The sequence below is a fragment of the Oncorhynchus mykiss genome, chromosome 10 (genome assembly GCF_013265735.2).
Source record: "Oncorhynchus mykiss isolate Arlee chromosome 10, USDA_OmykA_1.1, whole genome shotgun sequence".
Taxonomy (NCBI): domain Eukaryota; kingdom Metazoa; phylum Chordata; class Actinopteri; order Salmoniformes; family Salmonidae; genus Oncorhynchus; species Oncorhynchus mykiss.
The window spans coordinates 28,302,308-28,323,830 of record NC_048574.1 but is presented as its reverse complement, the minus strand read 5'-3'; the positions used below and the strand labels follow the sequence as shown (position 1 = coordinate 28,323,830).

Below are 21,523 nucleotides of genomic sequence, written 5' to 3'. Positions count from 1 at the left end.
AGAGTAGCCGACCAGCCAGCCACGGAGCAGCCATCCAGCCCCAGAGTATCAGACCAGCCAGTCAGCCACGGAGCAGCCGACCAGCCAGCCACAGAGCAGCCAGTCAACCAGTCAGCCACAGAGCAGCCGACCAGCCAGCTACGGAGCAGCCAGACACACAGCAGCCAACCACAGAGCAGTCTAGCCCAGTGTTGCCCTCTGCTCCGACCGACACGTCTCCCCACCTCCCCGGTGATTGATATATCTCATTAACGTAGTTATTTAACACCCAAACACTAAGAGCTGGACACATGATCCAGCCCATCCTGCCCACCTTAAGCTGTGACTCAGGCCACTAAGTTCATAAACAATGGGGCTAGGACCCACACGGACACACACACACATACACAAATCACACCCACCTCTGTTTCCTCTTAGAGTCGGATGACAGGTAGCCTAGCTACCCTGAAGGGATTCAGAGCTGAACTGACGTGTAGCCTATTTTGAGATATTGGATGGTATATAAAAACAATTGGTGTAATGAACCCTAGATAATTTAGGCCAGGAGGACCCATTATCATTGCCAGCATTGCTAAACTAATCTAGATGGAGGCAGACATTTTTAACACTACTCTTTATTTTAGAGAGTAAAGCATCTAGCATCACCAATAACATTAAATATTTTGCACTGGATTTGATATTCAAATTAAAATTATAAAATTATAATGATATGTTGAAACTTGTGTACTGCTTTGTTTAGAATATTCACGTTTCATTAATTTTTAGCTCAACAGTAAACCACAACTAATCCAGAACGCTGCAGCCCGTCTGGTTTTCAACCCTCCCAAGTTCTCTCACATCAACCCACTCCTCCACACACTACACTGGCTTCCAGTCGAAGCTCGTATCCACTACAAGACCATGGTGCTTGCCTATGGATTTGCAAGAGGAATTGCCCCTCACTACCGTCAGGCTATGCTCAAATCCTACACCCCAACCTGAGCACTCCATCTCTTAGAACCTCAGGTCTCTTGGAACTCCCACCCCTACGGGAGGGCAGCTCACACTCAGCCCAGACCAAGCTCTTCTCTGTCCTGGCACCCCAATGGTGGAACCAGCTTCCGCCTGCAGAGTCCCTGCCTATCTTCCGAAAACATCTGAAACCCTACCTCTTCAAACAGTATCTTAAATAATCGTCCTCCTCACCTCGACCCAAAAAATAAATACAAATAAATAACCTGAACCAGCACTTGTACTTCACCATGTAAATGTGAACAACAACACTGCCCACTCATCTGAAACTCTCTGTGCCCTGTCCTCTTCCATGTCCATATCTTTCCGGGGCTCTGTGTAAGCTGTTCATTATAACTATTAGCCATACAGCCACAACCTGAACAAAAAGACTGCCCTCTCATCTCTCTCTGTGTGATGATTCAGGTGGGGAGATTGTGTGAGATGTAGCCCCACAAGGATGGCTGCTTTCCCCACAATGATGGCTGAGTAATCGTGGCCTCAGCAGCCACCCGGGAATCAGGAACACAGTCAGCCGATATAAACCACTGAGTCAACACCTGGCTTGGCGCTCAACACTCCCCCCTACCCCCAGCCCCAGCCCCTGCTCTGTCCATCCGGTCCTCTCTCAGCATGTCCCTGTCCGGCCATCATGCCTCTTCTCCCACTGCCCCCTGCTCTGTCCAGTCTGTTCTGACCAAAGCCACAGTGGTGAGCTCTATGGAGCCCACATACAATAGGAAAATATAAATGGCCTCAAAACCACTACCAGACCGGGGAAAACACATATACACGTGACAAGGGAGTGTCCTCAAAAGCTCACCAGACTGACTCAAACTCATACACACAAGCACGCGCACACACACACACTCTCTTATCTGAACAGTATAGTCTGTCCAATGAGCTGTGGTTGCTCAACATCTCCAGATAAGACGTGTATGTGAATGAATGGGAATTCACTGGAGGATTTTAGCACTTTTTTTACTCAGTCCTGCTTTATAAGCGAAGTTTAAAGTGCACTCTCTGGGAGACACACAAAACTCTTAACAAACCCACTAAGCTGTATAATTTCAAAGGGGTAGGTACTGTGTCTTGAGAATGTCAGGTATCACGTCCAGAGTTAAGCGTCTTGGGTTTTATGAATTTATGTTCCCATATCACACACCGCCCCTCATCCAGGCATCCTGAGCATGTAGAGATGTGAGGAGGTGAGATAGATCAGCTCCAGACTGATATCTGGCCTGCTGGCCTTATCTCCCTGTCCCCAGCTGGATCAGATGGCCTCTAACCCCAGACACAGGCCGCTATCAGGCCCAGCAGAGAGAACCCTGCCCTGGGTAGGACAAAGCCGGATGGCTCCCTGCCTGGTCCTCCTCTGACTGACTGGTCATGATTTGTTACACATGAGAGATAAGCCAGCCATGTGCTGGGGTTAAGCGTGCCACTTAAAAGGCACTGGTTCTCTGTGATCACGAGTGCACTCTCCCGCTACCCCTTAACCCCTAACCCTCATCTCTCTTTCTCTTGTCTGTCTCACGCTCTCATTTTCTTTCTTTTCCTTTCCCTGTATTCAGCTGCTGTCGTTCTTTCTCTTTCTGTGCCTCCTGTCTCTTCCTCTCTCCTTCTTTCTAAACCACAGAAAGAGACAAAGTTGATATTTTAAATTATACTTTATTTCATATAAAAACAAAACAATAAAACAAATAAATTAGATATTTCTAAAATAATAAACTTGAGGATTTTTTTTAAAGAACATTGTGATTGTTACAATTGTATTGGGCGTACATAAATGGAATGTCATGCAGTTGATCCTGACGTTGTGTAGTACGGAATCAAAACAACAACACTGAAGATCTTTGTGATAAACCTCTCGATGTCGAAGGGCTAAGTTCAATTCAAAGAGGCTGTTCTGAAGCTCATGGTTTGGTTTTCAGTTGGAGGTCATGCATTGGTATAGCTGCCTTACAGGAGAAAAAAAAAAAATTTGAGCTAATTTGCTGAATGTTTTGTTTTATAAAAATGATGCCACACCAAATAAATCTCACAACTCAACAGTAAGGATATCAATATACACAAAAAGGTAGCCATCCCCACTGCCCTGCTACCTGAATAGCTTTTGTTATTTCTTTATTTTTACTGTATGAGCATTATGCTTTGCTTTCAACTGACAACATCACAATCTTTATTCTAAAAATGCTTTTGAGTCATCTGAATGAAAAACAACCCAGGGCAGTTAGATTGTGAAGCTTTGTTGAAACAGCAACATGCAAGGCTTATCTATATGATTTGAGGTGAATCCTTTGCATTCCCTGGAGGACATTTCTAGAGTTCTTCCCAATGGTAACAGAGCATCAGAATTAGCATTTGTATATTGAAGATGGTAGCAGGATAAAAATGGCTATCAGTGGGAGCCATGCATTAACATAATAAGGGACTCTTCATTTGCACACAGGCCCAGGCTGAGTGGCTGAGGCTACCCCTGGATCACCCTACCCTCCCTGTCCCCACAGTGTCCCCACAGTCACACCCATCAGGATTGCCAAAGAGCCTATTGTCCAGGTCCGGCCTCAGCCTGTACCCCTGCAAACACACTGGGCCTGGTTAAAGGTTTAGAGGGGATACAAAAGAGGAGGATTCTCCCATTTGAAATCAATCACACTGGGCCTTTCACATTCAGACATGCAGGTCCAGTCATTTTCTTTTCATACAGCACTGACAGTAGAAGCTGGGCTGCTCCCCCTGTATTCCCACAGTGTCCTGTGTTGAATTGTATTCTTCTCTTTCAGGGCCCAGACCATACTGTTCTTACAGTTAGTTTATGCATGCAACAATTGAAAGCATAAGGGATTGGGGGTCCTGAGGGCTTTGACCGATTGGCCTCAATGCCATATTAAGCCAGAGCAGAGTACAAACGGGGCTGAGGTTGTTGTGATGAAATGGAATGAGAATCGCGAGGACATTTTGTCCGTTAAAACACTTGAATACTGAATTGAATATTTCTTTCTTCACCTCAGTTGAACACCTTCATTTTCGTATCATTTAGAATAATTTATAAAAGGTAATTGTCTTTTTTGTGATAAAAACATAAAATATTTGTATATTTTAATATATTCACAGGAAATCAAAAATTCAGCCACTTTGCTGCCCCTACAGCAACTTTTTAATACAAGAGATCCTGAGATTTAAGACAATTTTAAATAGCAAAATGTAAAATAATCTTATATACAGAGAGATTTATATTTAACAATAAACTTCTCTGTTTTTTTTTTATATCAAAATAAATATTTTTGGTAACACCTTATTTTAAGGCTCTGCAATAAATAATTTATAAGGCATTTATAAACCATTTACTAATTATTAGTAAAGTATTTTTGCAGTCCGTAATCTAAAGTGTGCACTATTTATACTTTATAAACACTTTCTGAAGGTTTTGAGTGACCCGTGTCATTTCTCACAAAAAGATGGTAGACATTCCAGCAGTACCTGGTAAAAGAATAAGCATTCAACACAGGATGTTTAAGGAAATAACATGTGTGAATAACTTGCTTACTAACATTTACAAATGTAGGAATAATTAGTAATAAAATGTGAGAAAACTATTTGTAAATGCCTCATAATGCCTTATGAATGGTTTATTATGGACACTTAAAATGAAGTGTTAACATATTTTTTGTTAAAACATATTTTTTCTGGTTTAAAAGCCCAGTTTGGATACCGTTCAGAGACAAGCTCGGATGAGTTTGAGTACAAGAAGCCCATTGTCGATCCTCTCTGTAGAGACCCAAACAAAAGAGAGTCCTTTTACTATAACACCCCAAACCTGATAAGAAGAAGAAGAGGCAGCCATTTTAGATGACCAGGGTCCTGTAGTGCCAAGGTTTGAGATACTGTTCTTAGGCACAGTCCCAGAGCAGACAGTCCAAGTTACACTTTTCATGCAACATGGTTGTTTTCTAACGCAAACTTCTCCAGGTAATGCCCTTTGAGCCAGAGGACTCCTGTTGGAGCCACAGTCTACCGCAGTGCCGTTTTCATGTCTACCCGAGAATGCACGTCGTGGTAACCCAGCAGACAGGGGTCGGTGGACAGGGCATCGTGGGTAAAGACAGAGTCATTGTCCGAGGAGCAAGAACTGGAGGTGTCCTCGCACGACGGGGAGTACTGTTCAAAAGGTGTTGACAGGTCCAAGTACTAAGAAAAAGAAGTAGGAGAGAAACAGTTAAGTTTGGTAACACTTTGCATTTGTGTTGTTGTGTATTTTATTGTATTTTTAAGCTTAAAATGTCAAACCTACTATACATCACACAACACGTTTGTGTTGTGTGATGTATAGTAGGTTTGACATTTTATCTGAGACTGTGCTGTGTACAAACCCAGAGAGATTTGGTTTCTAATCTTGAACTACAGGGTGTCTTACAGTAATAAACTAAACTATAGCTGGAACAGTCTGTTGCAAAAGGACATCTGGCGAGCAGATTGTGTGTGTGTGTTTGTGTATGTGTGTGTGTGTGTGTGTGTGTGCGTGTGTGTGTGTGTGTGTGTGTGTGTGTGTGTGTGTGTCTGTGTATGCTTGTGTGTGAACGGGGATCCAGACACCCACCTCGTCAGAGATAGACAGCAGCACTCTGTCTAGCTCCTCCACCAGCTGTTTGAAGGTGGGTCGTTGTGTGGGCACAGCATGCCAGCACTCCCTCATCTTCATGTAGCTGCACACATACACATAGACAGACAGGGCTAGTTAGTATCAGGGTATATACACATAGACAGACAGGGCTAGTTAGTATCAGGGTATATACACGTAGACAGACAGGGCTAGTTAGTATCAAGGTATATACACGTAGACAGACAGGGTTAGTTAGTATCAGGGTATATACACGTAGACAGACAGGGCTAGTTAGAATCAGGGTATATACACGTAGACAGACAGGGCTAGTTAGTATCAAGGTTTATAACCCATCCACAGCATTTTCACATTTACACACATCCAAATATAGCACAGGACCCAAAATATATATTCTAAAGGAAGGCAAACGTCCACTTACTGTTTCTTTCTTTCACAACACAGTAATAAATATCAATTTACAACTTCAAGTTGAAGGGTTAGGTGAGGAGAACGCTGTGATGAGTGTTTGGTAAGTTTTGGTATGCACTTATGTGTGTCTACTCACAGTTCGTGTGTGCAGTTGGAGGGTTTGTCCATGCGGTGGCCTTCCTTCAGCAGCTTGAAGAGCTCTTCCACGGGGATACCGGGGTACGGTGAGCCCCCCAGGGTGAAGATCTCCCACATCAGCACGCCAAACGACCACACGTCACTCTGGTGTGTGTAGACTCGGTCGAACAAGGCCTCTGGTGCCATCCACTTCACTGGCAGACGTCCCTGCAAAACAGAACAACCACGGTTAGTGAGCGGTGGACAGGCAGTAAGTCAGTCGGTTGCCACAATGCCAGAGCCGAAGCACCATTGCAGTTCTAGCCTTTCATTCAGTCTTCTCCACTCCCCCCACTCCCCCCTTTCTTTCGCCCACTTCCCTCTTCCCTTCCTTGTCCCCTTTTTCTAATTATCTTCCATTAAGCTGGCTGCCAATCAGTGGGCATACATCAAACATCTGTCTTTAAGAGCATTAAAGCTGCAAACAGGCACAAGCCAACTGGGTGACACTAGACAGAGAGCAGACAGTGTGCTGTGTCTACACGTACCAGCAGGGGCTGTTCTAAAAGCTGGCCAGCCAGACTACGCACAGCAGCACAGCCCTGGCACAGGCACTTATATCTGGGGTTAGGAGAGGGACAAGGTGCCACAGAGCCAGTCAGGGGGATAGCAGGATAGGATAACTCACGTTGGTGGTTTTCTTATAGTAGTCGATCTGGTGCACTCCTCTTGCAAGGCCGAAGTCTGCGATTTTCATGACGTTGTCTTCTGTGACGAGTACGTTTCTGGCAGCAAGGTCTCTGTGGATGCACTATAGAGAGGAGAAACCAGGGTAAAGTCATTGAACATGAAGATAGATATATGTTGTTTTGAGTTTAATGTTAAGTGCTTGTGAAATGATACCCTACAATTAAAGTATTGCTATGACGTGAAGAGGTCTACATTGCGGTTGTCTGTTTCTGCAGGCATCTGGTAAAACCAGATAGGATTGACAAAGAAATTATTCGCTGTAAGTTTCTAAAATGAAAAGACCCGGTCTTAAGTCAACACGCAGCATCCAATTTTAACCAGACGCACCAAATTAAGTCGACTTTATATAGATCTGGAGGTTTCGTCGAAAAACAATCCCTGTCTGCCAGATTTGATGGGATGTCATTAAGTTTATTTTGGTTTTCATTTGAAATTGACGTGGCATTTGGGGATTGGTGGAAATGAGAAAGCCGTGGTTTTGCGGGGGCTCCGTAATGGTGGGGTGGTTTCAGACTGCTGCATTCTTAGCAGGCCACAGAGACAGAAACCCGATGCCGGGGCACAGACGCAGCTCTGCGCCTGTTTGCTAACAGATTTATGGCAGTGCTAAAAAGGACAAAGCCCACTGCGGGAGGCAGGACGGAGGGATGGATGAACGGAGGGGCAAACAGGGCTCAACCACCACTCCACTGTGGAATGACAGGATGGTGTGTTGATAAGAGAGAAGAGGATAGTGAATGAGGAAGGGAGTGTTGGGGGTAGGAGGGAAGGAAGGAGGGGTTTGCAACTTGCTCTTGCTTGTTGGCTAAACCCCTTCAGGCCAAAGGCATTCTATAGAAGGCCAGGTATACATTTTAAACCTGATAGAATACATACGGAGATAACTAAACCCCTTCAGGCCAAAGGCATTCTATAGAAGGCCAGGTATACATTTTAAACCTGATAGAATACATACGGAGATAACTAAACCCCTTCAGGCCAAAGGCATTCTATAGAAGGCCAGGTATACATTTTAAACCTGATAGAATACATACGGAGATAACTAAACCCCTTCAGGCCAAAGGCATTCTATAGAAGGCCAGGTACACATTTTAAACCTGATAGAATACATACGGAGATAACTAAACCCCTTAGGCCAAAGTCATCCATTTGAAAGTCAAAGGATAGAGGTAGGGTATACAAGCTCAATTGCTGGCCAAACCCCATTAGGACATAGTACTCACCCTTTTGGAGGCCAGGTACTCCATGCCACGCGCCACCTGGTAGGCACAGGACAGCAGGTCTTTGAAGGTGAGCTGCTCCTCGGGCACTTTGGTCACATCAAAGGTATAGTCCATGCCGGGGGGCCGTCGGGCCCGCAGGTACTCCCTGAGGCTGCCTTTAGACGCATACTCTACCAGCACGTACAGAGGACCTGATGGGGGAGAGGAGAACGTTTGTGACTGAGTCCACCCTCACTGAGGATGCCTGGAGGCATGGGGCCACCATTAATGGCAACTTCAATGAGCAGGGCTAGAATCAAATGAGTGAGGAGCAAAAGTGAGAAAGTAGCTTTTGACTTTTGGTTGTCATTATCTGTTGTGAACTTTTGTCCTGAACTAACCTTCTTGTGTGCACACCCCCAGGAGGTTAATGATGTTCTTGTGCTTGTCCATCACTTTCATCAGCTCCATTTCAGATATGAGATCTGACAGGTCTTTGTCTGTGGCATCATCTGGGGAACGAGAAGGACACACATTTTACGTCTTATGAACATATCTGGAAATAGAGTTAATAGTAAATACTAGTCATTGTCCAGTCTCCTCCTAAGAAGATGGTACCTAGCTCATACCTTTCAGCATCTTGACGGCCACAGTGGAGATGTTCTCCTGATGGTCCTTGTTGATCCCATAGGCCTCAGCTCTGACCACCTGACCGAAGCAGCCCTCACCCAGTGGCTTCCCTAAAGTCAGACTGGAAAGAGGAAGGACAATGATGGTCAGTACAGTGTAGATACATGGAATTCAACAGAAACCAAAACACACATTCAAGATGGAGAAATTCAATGACCATTAAGCAACTTCAACAAAACCCCTAACAAATGAGTAAGTCAAAGCAGGACTTACTTCTCCCTGTGAAACTCCCAGTCAGGGTCGTAGGGCAGTTCAAACTCCATGACTCCGGCCAGCATGGGGGAGCAGCTGGAAGACAGGCGGGCCACTCTCATCAGAGACGCACTGGACTTCCCTGACGAGTTGGAATCCACAGAGTACTGTCTGCGGAGGGGGAACTTGGAGAGTTTCTGGACGGGGAGGACATCGAAGGGTTCTCTGCTTGGGTTGACCTGCATGCGACACAGCACCACAATCACGATGGCCATGACCAGAGCCAGGAAGCCAGACGCGTAGATGATGATGTCAGTGTACTTGGTCTCCATTAAGTCCACCCCGTCAGCTACGTCCTCTTCTGTGAGAAGACAATGAGAAGGAAATAAGAGGATTGGTTAGAGACTAACTGTCTCAAGCTCAAGTGACAATTCCTTCTGAACTCCTTTGATGATACAAAAAGACCTGTAGTATGTTGACCCAAAACACAAGGGACCATTTCTTCTGAACTCTTCTAGATTCCTTACTTTGGCCATATGTTGCCATACTATTGTTTGAGTAATAAACGTACCTGAGAGGACAGTGAGCCAGGCAGACTGGTAGGAGTAGCCGATGGAGTTTCCAGCCAGACAGGTGTACTCTCCAGCATCCTCCATGGTCACATTAGTCAGGTAGAGAACTTCCACCTCCGACATGTTGAGGCTGCCTGTCTTCAGTATCTGAACGTAAGGAGTCCCGTCTGGACCGTAGCGGTTGCCGTTTCTCTCAATGTGTTTCAGCCACTGGATGTGAGGCTGGGCATCGCTGTAGACCTTACAGAAGAACTGGACATCAGTGCCCACCACCGCTGTAGTGTTGGCTGGCAGACCAGCTTGCAGGATAGGCCTGTGTGGGGAGCGCTCTGAAAACAGAGAGCGAGGTAGGGGGAGGGAGGGTGAAATACAGAGAGAAAGTGTTAGACTTCAGAGGGCATTGAGGATTCCCCTTGACTGGGGGAAGAGTTCAAAGTTCAGCCAGGGAGACAGCGAGCGGGAAATTCCTCTGTCTGAAATACCCTAGCCATTGAAGTAAATACTAATCTAAAATTACAGTATTTTAGTTTTCTAACATGTGGCGTTTCAGAGGCATGGAGAGAAAGGCCAGTGGTAATGACCAGTGTTAATCTGACTGATCGCAGTGCAGCACAGCATCGCCAAAGGGGAAGGGACCGATAAGCAGGCAGCGTCTCTCACAACCAATGCCAGCCATACTCAGGCAGTCTCACTAATTGGTTTCATTAGCAGCTTTCTTTTCTAGCCAGGCCAGCCTTGAAGTCTCTCTATCTCTCTCTCTATCTCTCTCTCTCTGTGCATGCTCTTTTCCCCCTCACATGCTTCTGGAGACAGTAGTTGACCCCACGCCAGACTGCCAAGCCGGCGAAACAAACTGGCCAGTCACAGGTCAGGGGGAAAACTGGTTGGGACGCTCTCTCTCCCCTGCCGCGGCTGACGCCAGCACCCCTCCCCTCCCAGGCCTCTCAACCTCTTTATCCCCGACAGGCCTGATATTTACTGCCTCTGTGTCTCTCTCTCTCTATCATGAAACATCCCAGTGGACTTCTAAAGCCCCGGGGCGGGTGCTGGTTGAATCGTGGCACCCCCGTGGGCCCAGCCGCTCTGGCTCGTCTCTATCCTCCCTCTGTCTGAGGTGGGCTTTAGAACCTCTGTGTTTCTCTGTGTCTAGTGAGATGCCGCTGGGGCAGAGCGGGGAGAGAGCTGGGACGTGACAGTAATTAAGTCTGACATGTGCTAAGTATCATGGGTCGGCAGTGGCTCCGCGGGGAGACGGGCCTGTGTCTAGATGTCTAGAGTGGGGTGGTGATGGGTGTAGGAGGGTGGTGACAATACCGTATAGTACTGCACACACCATGGAGCTTTGACTAGCTGTGCAGACTTCATAATGAGTTTATGCCAACTTTACTTTCAGTCATTATGGAGAGGCAGATGGAAAGGGCTTGTGTTAAGTTTGACAGAATTTGGTTGAATTAGAGGATGGTGCAGGGAATTACTTTTGCTAATTTCCCATACTATCACTCCCAGCTTTGGGAGTTGAATGTCAGATGTGCAAACAGCAGACTATTGTTGGGTAGGTGAAGAGAGGTTTTTGTTATGAAGTGGGTGAGTGTGTGTACTTACCCAGCACGTCCAGAAGGTAGCTGTGTGTGATGGAGCCGTATTTGTTCTCCACCAGACAGGTGTAGTTCCCACGGTCTGAAGGCACCACACTCTCCATCACCAGGCTCCAGTGCTGGTGTCTCAACTATAAATGTACAAAACGGACACGTTAGAAATGGGTGGTCTATATGTTGTGTGTTGGACCGTTCCTATGGATACAAGGTATATGGGCTTGTCCTTTGGAAGTGCTTGTCTGTCTCTATGGTAACTTGTTGTTGATGGATCCAGTTTAAATAGATTCACAATGTGTTACTTCCCTATTGAGACTAAATGTCAGGTACCAGGGTTGAGGCCAAAGTATGTGGAGGTTATACACTAATAAAGAAAACCGCGATCCACCGTCTTTCTCCCCCTCCCTCCTTGACCCTCCTTCTCTTCCCCACCTTAGCCACTCTCTTTCTGTCTTTGCTTCCAGGTTGGTCACTGTCTCACCTTGATGCCTCCAATGCGGTGCTCTCCCCTGAACTCGTGTCCGTTCTTCAGCCAGCGGATGAAGGGCAGAGGGCTGCCCATTGCCGGGCAGCGGAACTTGACCGTGTTCCCAGCCGGCACTGCGTACAGCTTCTTCTCCATGCGCTGGGTGTGGGTCCAGTAGGGACCTCTTGTGAAGTAGACCTGGTCATTATCTATCTCAGCTGACGTGTCTTCTAGACCATTGTCCTCATCATCATCACCTGAGCCCAGTGAGTCTGAGAGAGTAGCATAAAGACATGAAAATAGTTAATAACTTTATCATAACTGATCATTTAGAAAGGGTGAATTTAGAACATAGAAATTGATCAATAGAACCTAAAACTAGATTGGATCCTACATGTATCTCTAAGGCTCAGATCTTATTTTTCTAGATCCAGACCTCACCTGCTACAGTGATGGTGAAGTTCCTCAGGGGCTCCTTGGTTCCCCGGAGGACACACACATACACCCCAGAATCCTCGTACGTCACGTCTGTGATCTCTATAACGCCCCCGCGGATCTGGATGCGGGCGGTGTGCAGCACCCGGGTCCACTCTTTGTACCAGTACACGCCCCCTGGTCGGTTGGTGTCACAGCGCAGCTTGAGGACATCACCCGGTTCCAGGAGCAGGTGCTCATTGGTGTCCTCACCAAGGTCATCCAGGACAACTGCAGGGACTATGGGGAGACAAAACAAACACGTGAGTATTGACACACGCTGAAAGACACATACACACACAGTACAATCAGTGGGCACATCTTGTTTTAAAAAGAGTGGCCATTCCCTCAATTATGACCTTTCAATTCTTGCCCACATTATCCCCCTGACCCACCCGACACATACAACATTTTTTTCCCATAGCGACCGGAGGCCTCTCCACCTCTCTTTGCTCCTTGTTTTGTTCAGCATAGATCATTGTGGGAGTGAGAGCAAGCTAGCTACCCGAAAAAATTAAAGAGAAAGGAAAGATAAAAAGGATGAAGCTAATGAACGTGACAGCGGATGGGCCTTCACAAATAAATCGATGGGGTGGCAATGGTTCAGTGGAGGTCTAAGAGACAGGCTCGGAGAGAAAGCCCCGTTTCAGCCCACCAAACAGCCTCTCAGTCACACAGATGACCCCTGTCATCCTCATTCATACTCCTCTCTGTTCTCTCTACTCCACTGGGATTGAGGCAGTTCAATGGCCATTACCTGCTGGGACTTCAATGGCCGTGCTTTCGTCCAGGGAACGAGAGATCAGGGTCTCTAACAGGAAAGACAAGGTATGAGATTAATATACAGTGCCTTGCGAAAGTATTCGGCCCCCTTGAACTTTGCGACCTTTTGCCACATTTCAGGCTTCAAACATAAAGATATAAAACTGTATTTTTTTGTGAAGAATCAACAACAAGTGGGACACAATCATGAAGTGGAACGACATTTATTGGATATTTAAAACTTTTTTAACAAATCAAAAACTGAAAAATTGGGCGTGCAAAATTATTCAGCCCCTTTACTTTCAGTGCAGCAAACTCTCTCCAGAAGTTCAGTGAGGATCTCTGAATGATCCAATGTTGACCTAAATGACTAATGATGATAAATACAATCCACCTGTGTGTAATCAAGTCTCCGTATAAATGCACCTGCACTGTGATAGTCTCAGAGGTCCGTTAAAAGCGCAGAGAGCATCATGAAGAACAAGGAACACACCAGGCAGGTCCGAGATACTGTTGTGAAGAAGTTTAAAGCCGGATTTGGATACAAAACGATTTCCCAAGCTTTAAACATCCCAAGGAGCACTGTGCAAGCAATAATATTGAAATGGAAGGAGTATCAGACCACTGCAAATCTACCAAGACCTGGCCGTCCCTCTAAACTTTCAGCTCATACAAGGAGAAGACTGATCAGAGATGCAGCCAAGAGGCCCATGATCACTCTGGATGAACTGCAGAGATCTACAGCTGAGGTGGGAGACTCTGTCCATAGGACAACAATCAGTCGTATATTGCACAAATCTGGCCTTTATGGAAGAGTGGCAAGAAGAAAGCCATTTCTTAAAGATATCCATAAAAAGTGTTGTTTAAAGTTTGCCACAAGCCACCTGGGAGACACAACAAACATGTGGAAGAAGGTGCTCTGGTCAGATGAAACCAAAATTGAACTTTTTGGCAACAATGCAAAACGTTATGTTTGGCGTAAAAGCAACACAGCTCATCACACTGAACACACCATCCCCACTGTCAAACATGGTGGTGGCAGCATCATGGTTTGGGCCTGCTTTTCTTCAGCAGGGACAGGGAAGATGGTTAAAATTGATGGGAAGATGGATGGAGCCAAATACAGGACCATTCTGGAAGAAAACCTGATGGAGTCTGCAAAAGACCTGAGACTGGGACGGAGATTTGTCTTCCAACAAGACAATGATCCAAAACATAAAGCAAAATCTACAATGGAATGGTTCAAAAATAAACATATCCAGGTGTTAGAATGGCCAAGTCAAAGTCCAGACCTGAATCCAATCGAGAATCTGTGGAAAGAACTGAAAACTGTTCACAAATGCTCTCCATCCAACCTCACTGAGCTCGAGCTGTTTTGCAAGGAGGAATGGGAAAAAATTTCAGTCTCTCGATGTGCAAAACTGATAGAGGCATAGCCCAAGCGACTTACCGCTGTAATCGCAGCATAAGGTGGCGCTACAAAGTATTAACTTAAGGGGGCTGAATAATTTTGCACGCCCAATATTTCAGTTTTTGATTTGTTAAAAAAGTTTGAAATATCCAATAAATGTCGTTCCACTTCATGATTGTGTCCCACTTGTTGTTGATTCTTCACAAAAAAATACATTATTATATCTTTATGTTTGAAGCCTGAAATGTGGCAAAATGTCACAAAGTTCAAGGGGGCCGAATACTTTCGCAAGGCACTGTACATTGACTTCCAACTAGTTATTGTTGTTAGACATCAATTACTATCAGGATATAATTGACTATAAAACACAAGGCTACACTGAATGGAAAGCCCTAGAGATCCTATTAAATGATGTATTCTAATTCCTAATTCTATGTGAGAAGCATCCCATAGCCTGATTAATAAACTCTGTTTTACCTGGTAGAACCTGTAGCCAGGCAGACTGCATGGACTGAAGCTGGTGTCCAGCTTGTGTGGTGGTCTCAGCCATACAGATGTACTCCCCAGTGTCCCCCAGAGAAACGTTGCTCAGAGACAGAGAGTTCACTTTGGAGATGTTGCTCTGGAGTGCCGTCAGAACTCTAAGATGTGGCTGGCCCTCGGCTCCCAGGCGATCTCCGTCTCTCTTCAGCCACTGAACCTTGGTGAAGGCCGGCCGGTGGACCTTACACAGCAGCTTAACCTGTCCCCCTACAACCGCTGTAGCATTCTCCGGGTAATGAGGCAAGATGAGTGGCCGAGGCACTCTCAGATCTGTACAGAGAGAACAAGAGAGGAGAGGAATCGTGAGAATAATTTTTTAAAAAGAGAAAAACTCCCTAGGTTTCAGTTTATCTAAACGCTTCCATAGAAGTATGTGTTTCTTGCATTTCTCAGCATGCTTGTGTTTGAATGTGGGCTGGTTGGTTGGTGGGTGATGGAGTGCACTGATAAACTGGGGGCTAATGTGTCACGATAAGTGCTCCCCTGGCCTCTGCTCGTTCAGCCATATACGATGTACCCGCTCAGTCAAAACGCAGAAAAGTGCAAATTCCAGGCCAATTTTCTGTGTGATTACTTCCTGCAGCCCCCTCAGTCAGTCAAAAGGCAATCTGTTCCCCCTGCTTGAGGAGCTGCTCTCCCTAACTGCTCTACGAGCCATGCAGAGGTAGAGGAGGAGGAGGAATACACAGGGGAGAGCTAGGCCACCAAGTTAATGGTGAGAGAACAACACGACCCTGTTCACTCTGTAATGCTCCATTTGTAGAGCCAATTCATAATACCATGAATAGGCTTTAAGAGGTATTGCATATTAAAACCTCAAGACTTGAGCTTTGGATAAAATTCTTGAATTGCCACGATTATCCTCATCATTTGTATGGTTGGTTGAATTCAACTCAAATTAGCAACAACAAAAAATACAGTTATATTACACTGTAATAAGTACCTTATATGTTCCTTGTCCATTAAAAAACTCCCATTCACTTGACTATGAGATTGACCCATCTAGCCATTCGTTTACCATCCCATCACACACTGTGAATTTACTTTGCAGCATAGTATAAAAAGCTGTGGCAACTTGAAAAGTGGCGCTTTCTATTATTCCTGGAAAGGCAACGTTTCCCACCAAGTACACAGAGCCATGCTAATGAACTTGTGAGGACTTGGAGAGGCCTGTGGCCTTCATTTGAACTCACAGCTGAGTGTGAATAGTCACCAAGCGTCGAGGGGACAAACACAACACCACACAAAACATTTCACTGGTGTGACTCGACTGGATGGGGGAACTACGCTGGGTTTTACCATTTGGCCATCAGATGCACTCGCCTCTTTCATGACTAGAGTTCCTTTAGAGGTGAATCCATGGTATGCTATGGTTTGTTTATTTCCTGGGTGGCACATTTGGCAATGTAAGTCTTCTACATTAGTATCCTTTCACCACAAAGGAAATGCTGAGAACCAACTGCCATAACGCAATATTATCAGTAATATACAGACTCTGTCTCAACAGTGAGCGATAATATTGTACCCACGTTGCTTACAACACATTAGGACAGACCAGTGATTAACCAGTTAAAATGCAAAGTATCCTACATGCCAATGAATTTTGATCTATGTTAAATCTGCAGGGGATTTATTCCTCAGTAAATCACAGTCAAAGCCTGAGTGTGAGCAGCACTGTTCTACGTTAGCACACTGATGCCTGTGCTCCGGAACTATGTGTGTGGCACACATTTCACTCCTCCTCCGCGAGAAAAATATCACAAAGTTCATCTTGCAGCCACACTTAAAAGAGTTCACGGCTACCTCTGTTCTCTCTCTCTCTCATTCTCTCTTTTTTTTCTGGTTGGTAACAGGAACTTTCCTGGATGGTGTTGCAGTGCTGAATTATTACCGTTGTCCAATGAGTCAAATGTTTTCTGGCAGGGATTTAGTGCTGCATTCTCCACGGCGGGAGTGAGCTTTTCCACGGAGTCTTAACAAACAGGCCCATTGAAAAACTACCAGGGTTCACCTTACACAGCCCCCTCTCCCTGTCTTACCACTCTCACTGCTGTGGTAGCCGAGGGGTTTATCATCAGTGAATTGTATTTAAAATTGTTGGAAGTTATTCACTGTGCTTGGACTCTAAACAGCTGTGAATAATGCAAATAAGTTGATCAAAGTTTTTGAAATAAACCCTAGACTAGAGTAGGGATTCCTCCATTCCTGATTGTGATCAGTATAGGGGCTTAAAAAAGACCCCAGCTCCTGTGAGCCTGGAGGGCTGCAATTTACAGAGCCTGTAGCCAATCTGCACACATCATAACAATACTTAGAGCAAAATGGATGGCTGTGGCAGGTAATAAATGAAGACAGGCGTGTGTTTGTAAAGCATCAATGGAAGGCCCCCCCACCATCCTCTCCTTCCTACCCTCCAACCCCGGCCAGACAAATTTACACTTCCGAGCCCCAGGGTCTTGGAGGGATCGGGTAGCATGGTTTACGGCACCAAAAACACTGGGAGGTTTTTTTCATCCTTATCCCCCCCAAAAAATGATTACAACCTTTCTCCTTCCTGTCACCTTGAATTCGACTGGATCACACCTTCCCTATGGCTCGCTGCTCTCCTATAAATAGACCAACCTAACGAATCAAAGGCTTACTGTACTGTACAGCTAAAGGCACTGTTTTACTTCCCCAGTGAGATCTTTCAGTGAATAAAATGGAAATGTGAGGGGGAAGTGTTCATTTAATGGCCTTTCTATTATTTTTAAAGCTTTTGTTGGTTTATTTTATTACTTGTCTGAGCAGAACTGAGCAACCTCACTTGAAACATTAAGCTGGGAAGTATAGACTTGAGAGATGTATTTTAAGAAACTGCATAGTTGAGAAACCACCCTCTGGGAGAATTCAACCAGTGGTCCATCAGCAAATCATTCTCAAGAGGGCTTCGGACCATTCATCAGTATAGGAGAAATAACATATAAGAACAACAGTCTTGGCAATGTTTAGAAACCTACCTTTTGTTTTTACGTCTTCTGGCCCGATGGCTTTGGTCAGGAGTCCAACAGTCAGACAGAGTATGACGATGCAAACCGTATAGACATTCACCATCTTGCAGGTGTGTGTGATAGCAAAATAATGAAGGGGGGGCTAACCCTGGCCTCACACACCGATTCCGGGCATTGGAAAACTCAACACACACACACACACCAAAAACCGGACCTGGAAGGACAACACAGAGTGAGACAGTCAGTCAGTCATTAATTAAAATTGTGGCATGTGATTTCAGTAAGTAGCACTGAAATTGTTTGTGGGATATAGCCTTGTGAATAGGTAGTGATAGAAATAGACTATTTTAGACTGGCCTTGTATTCTTATTAAACTGGTCCCCTGCATCATGTATAACTAAAGGGTGTGAATGTGCGGCCGGAAGAGAGGTGCACAGCCTGTCTGGATAATGGGCCATTACTATGAAAACACTTGAGACTTGCCAGGAAGCTATCGGGGAGCAACAATAGCAAATTCACAGGCACACTCAACACAACAGACAGGCCAGAACAGCACAAAAAAATAAGCCTACACATGTCATTTTTCCCCGAGCCCCCTAAATAATCAGCCTGCCTCAAAGACTAGGCATAACATTTATATAACATAGTAAAAGTAAACATCTGACACTCAAATGAGTATGATATGTTAAGCTTGGTATGGTTACATAAGACAAAATGTTACTTAGAAACCATAACTAAAGGAGGGAGGTTGGTCTAGCAACCCAAAGGTAGATTGTTTGAATTTCATCACGGATAACTTTAGCATTTTAGCTACTTAGCATGTTAGCTAACCCTTTCCCTAACCCATAGCCTAGATAATGTTAGCCACCTAGTTAACGTTAGCCACAACAAATTGTAATTCGTAACATATCATATGTATTACATCATACAAACTGTAATTCATATCATACGAAATGGATGCTGGACATCCACAAATTACTAGCCTACATACCATACAAGATGTAACATACTGTATCATACTAAATGGAGGGAGACAGATCTACATTTACTATGTTACGTCTGCCACTGAGTCCAGGTTTAAATAATCTAGTGAGGATTTATTCAACATTAAACTATTTTTAGAGCAGACTGTTCTTATGATGACAATTTTTTTTTTGATTTGATGGAAATATGTTTATTTTTTATAATCGCGTGACAGGGGACCAAAGTTGGCAACAGGAACAAGACTGAGCGGCGTAATTATTTTTGTCCAGGTGCCATGACGCCAACCGAACCGAGCCGGGCCAACTGTGCACAGGCGCCAGTCCTGGAGTGTTCCATGCATACCATGTGCGTGCCGCCATGGCGCACACAGTTTAATAACTATCCCGTGAATGAACTATAGCCTATTCTTTCTCCTTTTAGAACTCTGTGTGTGTGTGTGTGTGTGGTGGGGGGGGGGGGGGGGGGGGGGTATATGTGGTCTTATTTACGGTGCGTGAAAGGTGAGTTCATCTCGATGTGGTCCCATGAAGACCATGAAATAAACTAGTAAAAGTTGCCCAGTGATTTGTCTGTGTTTATGACAAAAGCACCAAGTGAAATATAAACATGCCTTCAATGTCGTGGAGGATCTACACAACCGGTTAATTTGTTTGCGATCATTGATTCGCTTTAGCCGTTACAATGTTGTTGTCATAAATCAAACGATGTCTTCTGCTCCTTTACCTTCCAACAACTCTTTCTGTAACATTTTAACTCGATGATCATCGTGAGAAATTCGCTACAACTTAAATCCGTTTCTCAAGGCGCGTTACAATTATTGCCTATAAGCCTATCTTTGTAGCCTAACTGATATAACCAATACAAAGTGTCCAGTTGGTTTATCGCATAAACTATTGGGAGAGAAAACACACCATGTCATGTTTGTGCGCGTCTGTTTCACACGCTCCCAAAGTCAATCAAATCGATATGACAGTGAAAACAATGTTGTAACTCTTTACTGCACAGATACTGCCACATTCAGCAATCTCTCATTCACTTGTGAGCAAATTCTGAAATTGAAGGGGATTTTGCAATGTCAAAAATACATTATAAGAACAGAAGTATGGCTCTATTATCATGCATTTCATTAAAACTCTTACATTAGACTAGCCGAATCACACTGTCTAATATAGGCCCAATGTTAAAAAAAGCTATAAAAAAAAACATAACCAACCATGGAACTCTTTGCAAGAAAGGTTAATTTGGCAATGAAACATACAGCCAGGAAATAATTATGCAACCTCGCGGGTCCAAGGAAATCGTATTACCTTTTTTTGTCGGTCTTTGCTCTTAATGATCAATCCTTGATAAAAGTATATTAGGCACCAGAATATCCAAGTTCCATTCGATCGATGTGAATATTGGGCTTCTGTTTCTTTCTAATTTTAAAGTCTTTTGGTGATTGCCTTTAATGTGGGTCCCGGTGAAAATCTCGGAGATACACTTATACATCCATCAAAACAACCATAACATGAAGGACAGCTGCCGGTGTGGAGCAGGCAGGGAAGGAGCTAGCGCTGATCCTTGGAACTGGGGCGCAAAGTCCACTTCACCCGGACCCAATTGTGTTCTCACAGCAGAATGAGGCTTGCGCGCCTGGCTCCTTATTTCGGGTTCATGCTGCTGAAAGTGCTACATCCATAAGGAGAGACTTCGGGCAACTTGCTGCTCAATTCACATTTCCCCTCTTGATATTGGAAGGAACAAGATCCGTGTTGGTTGCTGCAAATAGAAACAGATAAATCTCCGATGTTCTCGGTGTAGTCCCTTATATCGTTCCTTTCTCAGTCAATGTGGATACATTATTCGACAACAGCGCTTCAATAATAGAGCAAATGTTGGTCAATCTTTGCGCACCGTGGTTTGCGCTTCACTAGCTCAGAGTCCGTGCATAAATGAGTTGGTCCCAACAGAACGCAGTACATTTAAAAGCGAGCTAAATCTCAATTAGGCTAGCTAGCCACTCTGGTAATGGTGCGGGGTAGCTTTCTGCTGCGTCTCGCTGCCGATCCGACTCCACTGCACTGTGAGCGCAAGAGTCACAACAATGGACTAAAACGAGCGAGAAGAGGGAGGAGGGGGTAAGATTCTGTAACCCCCACCCCCAAAACAAATCCCCTCAGAGGCTGCCCCCTCGGTGACAAATATAAACCAAGATCTCTGCCGCCTCCACTCCATTTACCCCAAATCCAATATCTTAATTGACAGTTTCTCTAGATTGTTGCTCAATTACGTTTAATGTCTCATTTGAGGCAGATTTAGCACTTGACTATAGATTATTATTTTTAAACGTAGGCTATTAGACTTTTGGTTTTAAAAAACAAATTAATTAAATATATTCTTCTTGAGAAATAAGTCAAAACCATAACCTGAATAAAAGTTTAACTTATATGCCTATTTGTTATTTACCCATTTATTTCCCATATTTGGCAAATCACTGTAAAGGTAGGACAATTGTCCTTCTCATATGCAAATTAAGTTGTTTTTGTGAGATAGCTTTATATTGTTCCTTCATTTATTACATGTTAAATTGGTGTGTAAACAAATAGGACATAAAAGGTTCTTTTAAACACATGCAATTATAAGGTACTTGTTTTTGTAGGCATATTTAATAGCTGCGAATTGACCCGCTTAATTGCATCATTATGGTATAAAGCAATCCAAGGTAGGCCTAATCCCTTTAATTGCAGTTAGAGCCAGAACGAACACAAGGTTTA

General features: G+C 44.6%; 1 protein-coding gene across 3 annotated transcripts; it reads right to left on the bottom strand.

The window, feature by feature from the left end:
* Positions 1-2,641: 2,641 nt before the first annotated feature.
* Positions 2,642-20,917, bottom strand: LOC110534879 (fibroblast growth factor receptor 4). 3 transcript variants are annotated; one of them, XM_036990011.1, is made up of 16 exons: positions 20,078-20,917; positions 17,793-17,999; positions 14,728-15,063; positions 12,835-12,888; positions 12,045-12,308; positions 11,619-11,875; positions 11,148-11,271; positions 9,545-9,874; positions 8,995-9,334; positions 8,721-8,842; positions 8,493-8,603; positions 8,113-8,303; positions 6,828-6,950; positions 6,159-6,367; positions 5,591-5,696; positions 2,642-5,181 (listed from the first exon to the last, which is right to left on the bottom strand). In XM_036990011.1, the coding sequence occupies exons 2-16, from the start codon at positions 17,884-17,886 to the stop codon at positions 5,005-5,007; spliced, it is 2,838 nt and encodes a 945-aa protein (XP_036845906.1). In that variant the 5' UTR covers positions 17,887-17,999; positions 20,078-20,917; the 3' UTR covers positions 2,642-5,004. The 3 variants fall into 3 exon arrangements, with proteins under 3 accessions (XP_036845906.1, XP_036845905.1, XP_036845904.1); XM_036990010.1 differs by having other exon boundaries at positions 12,045-12,317; positions 17,793-17,997; positions 20,075-20,916; XM_036990009.1 differs by having other exon boundaries at positions 12,045-12,317; positions 20,078-20,916.
* Between the last annotated feature and the right edge of the window lie 606 nt (positions 20,918-21,523).